Source organism: Lepus europaeus, chromosome 19, assembly GCF_033115175.1.
Source record: "Lepus europaeus isolate LE1 chromosome 19, mLepTim1.pri, whole genome shotgun sequence".
NCBI classification, from domain to species: Eukaryota; Metazoa; Chordata; class Mammalia; order Lagomorpha; family Leporidae; genus Lepus; species Lepus europaeus.
Window position 1 is genome coordinate 53,197,373 of NC_084845.1, and position 10,022 is coordinate 53,207,394.

A 10,022-nucleotide genomic window follows, 5' to 3' on the forward strand; every position below is an offset into this window, starting at 1 on the left:
ACCTCAAGGCAAACAGCCAGGGGCGTCACCCGCAAAGAGGAGGAAAGGAAGAGAGGGTTGGCGGCAAGAGGCGCTCAGGGCAAGTTAACCACTGAACGCCCACGGGGCCCACGGGAGTTGTCCCAGGGGTTGCAAGTGCGGGTGCGGTGGTTAGGAGGAAGCCGTGGGACGTTACCAACAGGAAGTGACTGGAGTGGCAGCTCGGCTCGGGGGCGTTCAGAGTGACGGTCAGGTAGCTGGGGTGGGCAGCCACGTGACTGCCCGGCCCCAGCAGTCCCGCGCTCTAAGATCCTCAGAATCTGGGTGCAGAGAGGCCGAGAAGGGCGGTGCCGGCCACTCCCGGTTTAGCCTTTCTGCCAGCCTCCTGCCCTCTGCAGCCATTGGGCGATCCCACCGTCCATCAAGGGCCCGCCTCCGCAGATGAACCAATAGGAGATGGTAGGAGGGCGCTTTCTTCCGGAGCTCGGTCCCTCCAGAGGGGCCGCTCTGGGGAGGAGAGACTCGGGTGGCGGCGGCTGCAGCGGCGCTGTGCGAGGACTCGGAGCTGACGGGACCGCCCCGACGGCAGCGGCAGCGGCTGGCGCGAAGAGGACGAGGGTCCGAGGTAGGTAGTGGACCAAGGAGGGGCGTGGGCGCCGCGGCCTGCTCGCCCGGCCTCTCCCCGGTCCGGCGACACTGGCTCAGGCGATGGGGCGGAGAACCGAGGTGAGGTGAAGTGAGGCGAGGGGGCGGGCTCGGGACCCGGACGGACTAGCCTGGCCCGCGATCACCATCACCCTGCCTGCGCGCTGGCGCCACGTGGGTGCGCGGACTCACCGGGCCCGCGCCCATGGCGTTGGCCCTGCGAGCACCCCAGTGCGCTCGACGACCCGTTGGACGCCCGCCGACCCCAAGCTGGGACGCCGAGGCTCGGAGACGCCCGGGACCGGGCCGCGCCAGGGTCTGCGGCTGGGTGACCCCCGAGCCGGGGCGCTAGCCCCAGAGGCGGCGACCGGAGACTTGAGCGGGGTGGGGGGATCTGTGCGTTTTGTTTAGGGGCGCGAAACTGGTCCGGGCAGTTTACCTGGAGGGTGGGGCGCCCTCTGCACCCCGCGACCGACAGCTGCTGCCCCAGGGTGGGCGAGGTGGGCCCCGCGGGGTCTTTGGAATTCCTAAATGAAATCTAAACGCTCGTGGGGAACGCGCCTCGTCTCGCTCACGCGAGAAAAGCTGGTGCTAATAGGGTAGTTGTGTGGGTTTTTTGTTGTCCAGGAGAAATACCACCCGAGGCTGGCGAAGGTCCTAGGAAACCTTTGTGTCCCACGGAGGCAAATTCGAAGCAGTTGGAAATAACCTTGGCAGCGAGCTTCGCCCTTTGGCCTCCTAATTCCTCGCTTGGAAATAAGCAGGATGAGACCTAAGTCGGGAGAGGTCTGTAGGAGACAGTACAGTCGAGTGGCTTATAAACAGCAAGTTCGTGGGGTTGACCTCTACATCCCCAAGATTGAGAATAGCTTAGTAAATTGCGATTGTTCCTGTTGAAACGGTGTAGCTCTTTCAAACAAATTTTAAACAGTAAAATCAATAAAAAGATAAGTCTATGTTGGTGTAAAAGGTTTTCGTACTGCACTTTTAAAAATTAAAGATTTAATTTGGGGCCGGCACTGTGGCAAGGCAGGTCAAGCCACTGCCTGCAGGGCTGGCATCCCATATGGGCACCGGTTCAAGTCCCAGCTGCTCCACTTCAGAAGAGAGACTTCTCTCTCTCTCTGCCTCTGCCTCTCTGTAACTCTCTGCCTTTCAAGTAAACTCTCTGCTTTTTTTTAAATAAATTTTTTAAAATTTATTTAAAAGGCATTGTTAGAGAGGGAGAGACAAAAAGAGGGAAAGCGTCCATCTTTCTGGTTCACTCCTGACATGGCTGCGATGGCCGGGGCTGGGCCAAGCAGAAGCCAGGAGCCTGGAACTCCACCCTGGTCTCCCAACGTGGATCCGGGGGGCCCAAGTACTTGTGCCATCCTCTGCTGCTCTCGCAGGTGCACTAGCAGGGAGCTAGGATGGAAATGGAGCAGCCTCAGCTCCAACCGGCGCCTGTACGGGATGCAGGCATTGCAGGCGGCGGCTTTACCCACTACAACACAACACCGGCCCCCTGTATTCTGCGTGTAGCCAGCTCTTTACATGTGCCGTTTAATGAGATTTCTGTCAACAACAGATCCTGTGTACAGTGGAGGTCCCCTGAGGCAGTGCCTCAGGGTGCGGCAGCTGGCTCTGTGCATGACGTTCCCACCACGTGTCGAAATTGCCTAATACCTTCTCAGGAGCTGTCCTCATTGAGTGCCACGGGACTCTAGCTTGCTTTGGATCAGCTCTGTTTCAGGATATTGGCCAATTAAACGTTTCAGAAGTCAGTCTTTGTAAGAAATCAGATTTGAATTTTTCTTGAACTCTGGTTTTCAGGTGTAAACACGGTCTTGACACGGCTGCGGGCGAGTTTCAGAATGTCGGGTATGGTATCCTCCCGGATCTTAAGTTCCGCCAGGAAGAGCGTCGCCACGTGGCGAGGGGGCAGACGTTCGTACTCAGGATACGTCCTGCAGAGGAGTCTGAGAGGGAGGCTCTTTTCCCAGGCGCCACCCGCCTTACAAAGCAAATTCCTGGGTGGTGGCTTTGCCCTCCAGAAAGCCTGCAGACACACGTCGACGACGGAGGAAGAGGATTTGCACTTGCAGCTCGGCCCCGAGCAGGTAAATGAAGTGCTTCGGGCCAGCGAGTTGGCCCACAAGATTCTCAACCTCAACAGCGGAGCCCCGAATTCAGTGTTGCGATTTGAAAGCAACCAGCTGGCTGCCAATTCCCCCGTGGAGGACCGGCGAGGCGTGGCCTCCTGCCTGCAGACCGACGGACTGATGTTCGGGGTCTTCGATGGACACGGTGGTCCCGCCTGCGCACAAGCCGTGAGCGAGAGGCTCTTCTACTATGTGGCGGTGTCCCTGATGTCCTACCAGACCCTGGAGCAGATGGAGGGGGCCATGGAAAACATGAAGCCCGTGCTGCCCATCCTGCAGTGGCTGAAGCACCCAGGGGACAGCATCTACAAGAATGTCACCTCGGTGCACCTCGACCACCTCCGCGTCTACTGGCAGGAGCTGCTTGACCTGCACATGGAAATGGGACCGAGCATCGAAGAGGCATTGGTACATTCCTTCCAAAGACTGGATTCTGACATCTCGCTGGAAATCCAGGCCCCTCTGGAGGACGAGATGGCCAAGAACTTGTCGCTCCAGGTCGCCTTCTCTGGGGCGACAGCCTGCATGGCCCACGTCAATGGCGTGCACTTGCATGTGGCAAACGCCGGTGACTGCCGGGCCATCCTGGGTGTGCAGGAGGACAACGGCAGGTGGTCTTGTCTGCCCCTTACCCGTGACCACAATGCCTGGAACGAGGCCGAGCTGTCCCGGCTGAAGAGGGAGCACCCCGAGTCAGAGGACAGGACGATCGTCGTAGATGACAGGCTGCTAGGCATCCTGCTGCCCTGCAGGGCCTTCGGGGACGTTCAGCTCAAGTGGAGCCCGGAGCTGCAGCGCAGCGTCCTGGGGAGGGGCTTCGACACAGAGGCCCTCAACATCTACCAGTTCACGCCCCCCCACTACCACACGCCCCCCTACCTGACTGCCAAGCCCGAGGTCACATACCACAAGCTGAGGCCCCAGGACAAGTTCCTCGTGCTGGCCTCCGATGGCCTGTGGGACGTGCTGAGCAACGAGGACGTGGTGAGGCTGGTGGTGGGGCACCTGGCCGATGTGGGTCAGCAGCAGCCAGACCTGGCCCAGGGACGCACCAGCCTGGGGCGCCTGCAGAGCCTGCTGCTGCAGAGGAAAGCCAGCGGGCTCCCCGCGGCCGACCGAAATGCCGCCACGCACCTGATCAGACACGCCCTCGGCAGCAACGAGTACGGGGAGATGGAGCCGGAGCGGCTGACGGCCATGCTGACGCTGCCGGAGGACCTGGCGAGGATGTACCGGGATGACATCACTGTCACTGTGGTCTATTTTAACTCAGACTCCATTGATGCATATTACCGGGGCGGTTAAGAGCCTCCCATCCTACGGCCAAGGCTAATGTAAATGCTCTTGAAAATATTTTCACGTATGCTATAAGCAAGCTGTTCAGACCTTACTGTTCTAAGGGCAGGCAGACGTAGCTTGCTGAATAATTGGCCAACACAAGGAGGTGGAGAAAAGCCTTGATTGAAAACAATAGCAGTGGTTTCCTTTGCGTTCTGCCTAACTACCCTCTGCAGAGGGCAGGCCTTGGAGGCTGTGTCTTTTGCCTCTCATAAAGAGGCCCAATGCTTGGCCGGCACCGTGGCTCAATAGGCTAATCCTCAGCCTGCGGCACCGGCACCCTGGGTTCTAGTCCCGGTCGGGGTGCCGTGATTCTGTCCCGGTTGCCCCTCTTCCAGGCCAGCTCTCTGCTGTGGCCCGGGAAGGCAGTGGAGGATGGCCCAAGTGCTTGGGCTCTGCACCCGCATGGGAGACCAGGAGAAGCTCCTGGCTTCGCATCAGCGTGATGCAGCGGCCATAGTAGCCATTGGAGGATGAACCAACGGCAAAAGGAAGACCTCTGCCTCTCTCACTGTCCACTCTGCCTGTCAAAATTAAAAAAAAAAAAAAAAGAGGCTGAACGCTGTCAGCCCAGGCCTGAGGAGGGGAAATTTAATCATGATTCCAAGAAGAAAAACTGCAGGCTCTTCCTGCAAAAATTGGGCCTCTTCCGAGGCCCAGCTGCAAAAACCGGCAAATTGGATCACTTTCTTGACCATTTCTAGGCAACCAAGTTTTTGTTTTCATTTTTTTTTTAAGTCCTAAAGCTTAAGTCTACAACGCATACTACAGCACACTTGTCTTTGTTGTGACAATCTCTGTTGTGAGTGTGGACACATTTTGTGATACTGCATTCCAGTTCCATCTTCGCTTGATTCCTGCAGCTTGGAGGCAGGCTCACCGCCAGCGTGACTGGGCCTGGCCCCCCCCGGGACCAGCTGAATTCACTTCTACGGCTTTTGGTCCCCTCCACTGAGACACACCCCAGAATCTTTGAGCCATAGGTAACTTGTGTCTAAGCCTTAACTCTGAGCCCTCCCAGCGTTAGCAAATCTCCTCCCTGACTTACTCTAGGGGTTGTGTATGGCACCTAACCTTGCTGATCGTACCTCTCAGACATCCTCCTGTTCGTTCCACCTGTTCGTCCTACCTCTGCTCTGCTTCTGCCGGCACAGTATGGCCTGGAGAGAAGCCTTCGCCTGTCCCCTCTCCAGACAGTTGCGGGCAAGTTGATCAGATGCTCTGGCACGTGGTGGTCCTGACGGGTGTTCGAGGCAGGACAGGTATACGCTGCGGACGGCAGACTTGAGAGTCAGCCCGAATCTGGAAAGGGGAATTCACAAAGGGCCTCGGAACCATCCCCAGCGGAAGCCTCTGTCTGCGTCGTGGGAGGCAGTGGGGAGGAGAGAGGCGTGTGGCTTACCAGATGGGGCGCTTGTCGCTAGCCTGGAGAAATGGGCAGTCCCGTTCCTCAGGTATTACACTGTATTTAGCCTGCCCAGCTGGGACAAAAACACAAGTGGAACTTATCGTGGTTTCCGTGGGCCGCAAAGCCTGTGTTTACTTGAACATTAAGCCATGTGGAGCCTTTCGGGGGTGTGAATCTCATCTTATGAATTGCTGTGGCATTGACACAACAGGAAATGTGTCCCTAAATGGAAACACAGCTATAATCCCACAGAACCGACAGTGTTGTTTTCCCGTAGCGCATCAGGAAAAAGTCTTCAGTGTAGTTCAGCGACATTACTCGATCCCCTCTCACCCCCTCATGCCACCCGCTGGAAAGAAAAGCAAAATCGCTCGGTCTGGCTTCCTCATTTCTGTCTGTGGTGCAGCTGACAGTTCAGGCAAGGGTTGGGATCCTGCTCGCTTGGGGATGTTTTTCTGTGCGTTTTCCAGTGCTATTGTTCAGTGCTGTGGCTTCAGCTAGGAAATCTCAAGTACTTGAGCTTAAGCCTTGGTCCCTTTGTCCAGCAACCATTGTGGATCTTCTAGACCTTAACTGAAAAACAAGACGTGAACCGCTACCATCTGCTGGTGTGACAGTCTGTTGCTAGAACTGAGAACTCCACTTGTCTGGCGTCTTGCTCTTTGTTCTCTGTGCCAGCTAAGTCCCGGAGTGCCCTCGGAGCCTGTACTGGCGTAGAGCGTCTGCCTTCTCCTTTGAAGTCCAAGTCATAAATGTCTCTGATTCAGTAACTCGTGGGGCAGCTGAGAGAACACAGACTTCGCACCTGTGTCTCCGAGCCTATCTGTGTTTCTTCTCCGCCTGATAGGTTTTCCTGCTTGCAAGCGGATGTATAGAGAAGAAAGGCCAAATGATCGCCCATCCTTTTCCACTGTGAACTCTCATTTCTTTCCACGAATGCTCCAGGGAGCACTCCCTCCTCATTAGGCTGCAGCGTATCTGTCTCCTTGACCACGGCTCCGCTGTCGATGGCCTTCAATAAGCACGTGGGCTACTGTTTCCAGACACTGGTATCTGAGAGGAGGCTGGTGGTCCTCGTCACATCTTCCAAAGCACTTTCTCCTTTTACATAGAGATGTCCATATTGAGAGTTGTAAAATGAACTAAAAGCTGAGATTGAATGCTTAATATTTTAGATGCAACTTGAAGGAAGCATGCTTTGGTGCTTAAAATTGCTTATTTATTATGTTAGCTAAGGAGCTTTGATAATATTGGCATCATATATGATCTTATATGTAAATAAGTCTGGGGTCTGGGGATTGGACAAAATGGGTAGAGAAGATGATATTAGTCCTAAATTCAAGTTAGTGTGCCAGATCCAGTGATGTAAATTCTACATGTCGAGATGAGCTCGGTGACATCAGAGTCAGGAGTGCATTAGGCCTGGATCTCTCCGTTGAGACACTATTGAATTGGCAGCTTTCGCACAGAAGTGAAAACTAAGCAGCTCAAACATGAGTTAATTTGTGAAGAGTGTTGTTCTGTGCAACCAAAAATTGTGCTCGGGGTGGGCTTGGCTTGGCTTTTTTGTTCATTAGCCCCTGGTGGGCCCAGCTGCACTTGGGATTTTTGGCTTTTGGGAAGACTTAATTCCCCAGTTTGAACCAGAATATCCTGGAGTGGAGCCACCCCGGCTTCATCCTGAAGTGGTTCATTCGTCTCTGGAGCGGTGACTCTTGAGGCTAAGGGCAGCAGGTGCAGCCTGTGGTGTGAGCTGCCGCCGTGTCACCTGGTGGGACCCTTGGATGCTCATCTCCTGAGCCCACTGAGGTTCTGCCCCTTGCTCCTTGTGCACCTGATGTCTAACTTGTCTCCTGAAAAATATTTCTGGCCAAGCATTTTCTTAGAACATTTATTAATTGTGTCCTTTAGTAATTACTGCCATTTGTATGTCAAGCTGTTTACCCATGTCTGTATCTGCCACTGATTTTCTAACCATTAGAGATATTGAAGCGAAGCATAAATAAAAGGCCATGTGAAATGTGCTTTCTCTCAAGCTGGATACTGGTTGCTTCAGTGTTGGGGTTATTGCGAGATTAGGCCAACCTTTGTCCCACCCCCTTCCTCTCGCCGTGGGAGATTTCAGGCTGCTTGGAAGTCCACCCAAAGGAGAAGCATGAGGCTCTGCACGTTTTTGGCACTGTTGACTGCACAGGAAGTCCTCGTTATGTGTTGACCATGAGAACAAGGAACAGGAAGTGGAGCCTTTGTTGTGGGGGTCTCCACACACACGGGGTCACGGCTGCTGGGATTTCATAGCCAGCTGAGTTCTTCAAACCAACTTGTAGGATCGGGCTGGTGCAGAGCCAGGCAGCCGCCTGGATGGAACGCAATGAGCCCTCTGCATCCCACCGCCTGGCTGATCTGTCCCTCCTGCACCAGGAGGGATGTAGTTCAGTTATAAGGACAGTTCTTGTAGGTTCTTTTTAAAATCTATTTTACAACAAAGGTTTTTAAAAATTTGTATTTGAAGGCAGAGAGACAGAGATCTCCTATACTCTGGTTCATTCCTCAAGTGTCTGTAACGTCTGGAACTGGGCCAGGCTGAAGCCAGGAGCCTGGAACTCTGTGTATCCCACATGGGTGGCGGGGACACAGGTACCTAAGCCAGCACCTGCTGCTTCCCAGGGTGTACATGAGCTGGGATTAGGAGAGAGCTGGGAGTCAGACCCAGGACTATATGGGATGTAGGACAAAGAGCAGACAAGGAGGGGGTCTTAACTGCCCCCAGTAGGTACTTAAAATGCAAATCCAAATGCAAATATTAAGTCATCAACACTCTAGTGTGAACTGGGATGCTCACCAGAAAGGAATGTGTGGAGTCTGGTAATGGTAGGAGCATCATTTCTGTTGCTGCCACAGACTGGGCAGTTTTATTCCGCCCCCAGGTGTGGGGGGCGAGAGCGCCAAGGTCGAGGGGCTGCACCTGGTGAAGTCTTGTTGCTGGGGCCTCTGCGGTATCCCCAGGCACGAAGGCCCAGACAAGAGAAAGAGCCTGGCTGGCTTTGTAACAGATCTACCCATTAGATCTGGAGATTATGCGGTAGTCCACGAGTGGATTCCTCCATGAGGGCAGAAGCCTCACCACCTAACTGTCTCTTTAAGGGACTGCCTCCTAGTACCTTGCAACAGAGAGTCTATGTCCCAGTAAGTTTTGTGGGGACATTCAAGCCCTACCCAGCTACTGCATCTCCCTCATAGAGCTGAGACCCAGAGGTTGCAACATGCCCACAGCACCATGGTAGGACCTGGATTTGAACAAAGTCCAAACAGCATTGTCCCAATACTGGGCTTCCAGGACGGGGTAATGATGCATGGAAAATCTTTTTGTACAGTTTTGGGGGAGGGTGAGTGGGATGGGAGGAGAGAGAAGTGGTGCTGAGAGGAAACAGAAGGCTTTTTGTTTGTTTGTTTGCTGCTGAGAGTAACATAGAGGGTTATTTATTTATTTTTAAATAATTTGAAAGGCAGAGTTTCAGAGAGAGATCTTCCATCTGCTGGATCATTCTCCACATGGTTGCAACCCTCAAGGCTATGCCAGGCCATAGACAGGAACCAGGAGCTCCATCCAGGTCTCCCATGTGGTTTTCAGGGCCCCTTCCCAGGCCATGAGCATGGAGCTGGGTCAGAAATGGGATCGGCACTGTGGTAAAGCCACCGCCTATAGCACAAGAATTTCATATGGGCACTGGTTCAAGTCCACTTCTGATCCAGCTCTCTGCTGTGGCCTGGGAAAGCAGTAGAAGATGGCCTGAGTCTTTGGGCCCCTGCACCCACGTGGGAGACCCAGAGGAGGCTCCAGCCTCCTGGCTTCAGATCAGCGCAGTTCTGGCCTTTGTGGCCATTTAGGTAGTGAACCAGCAGATGGAAGACCTCTTTCTCCCTATGCTTCTTCTGGGAAAAAAAAAAAAAAAGCTGTTTGGGCTCTTTAACCAGAGAGGGATGCAAACATTTAATCTTTACCTCTAGAGTTGTTTCCGTTTTGCCTGACGCTACTAAACACCCTAAATGGTGCACAGCCTGCTGGCCTTCTGAATGATGGTGGCCGGCCCTGCATGTGAGCCAGGGTCTTTGCCCCACTGGCCCCTGACCTCCTCTCCTTATCAGCAGGCCTGTCCCGGGCTGGGGAGTGGCCTGGTGGGAAGGAGCGAGCCGGGAGTGAGGAGGCCAGTGTTCCAGTTCTGACTTCAGCTGGCAAGGGCATTCGCAGGCTGGGGCTCACTCCTCCCCTGCACCCCCGGAAAGTGGTCAGAGGAAGGACTCTCCAAAGGCCCCTCTGTCTCCGGTCTCCGCCCGGCCTGCCCCTCCGCACAGCCCTGGGTGTCCCGAGCAGATGCACAGAAGGAATGCTTGAGCCGCGCACGCCCTGGGGCCAGGCACGCACCCTGCCCAGCTGACAAGCCTAGGACAGAAGGGCCAGCCGGGGAAGTCCAGCAGGTCAGGGGGATGGGCCCTGAGGGCACGGCAGA

At 54.8% G+C, this 10,022-nt stretch overlaps 1 protein-coding gene across 1 annotated transcript; it reads left to right on the forward strand.

The window, feature by feature from the left end:
- Positions 1–500: 500 nt before the first annotated feature.
- PDP2 (pyruvate dehydrogenase phosphatase catalytic subunit 2) lies at positions 501–7,540 on the forward strand. The gene is made up of 2 exons (XM_062176941.1): positions 501–604; positions 2,440–7,540. Exon 2 carries the CDS (start codon positions 2,481–2,483, stop codon positions 4,071–4,073), a length of 1,593 nt encoding a protein of 530 aa, XP_062032925.1. The 5' UTR covers positions 501–604; positions 2,440–2,480; the 3' UTR covers positions 4,074–7,540.
- Positions 7,541–10,022: the final 2,482 nt, after the last annotated feature.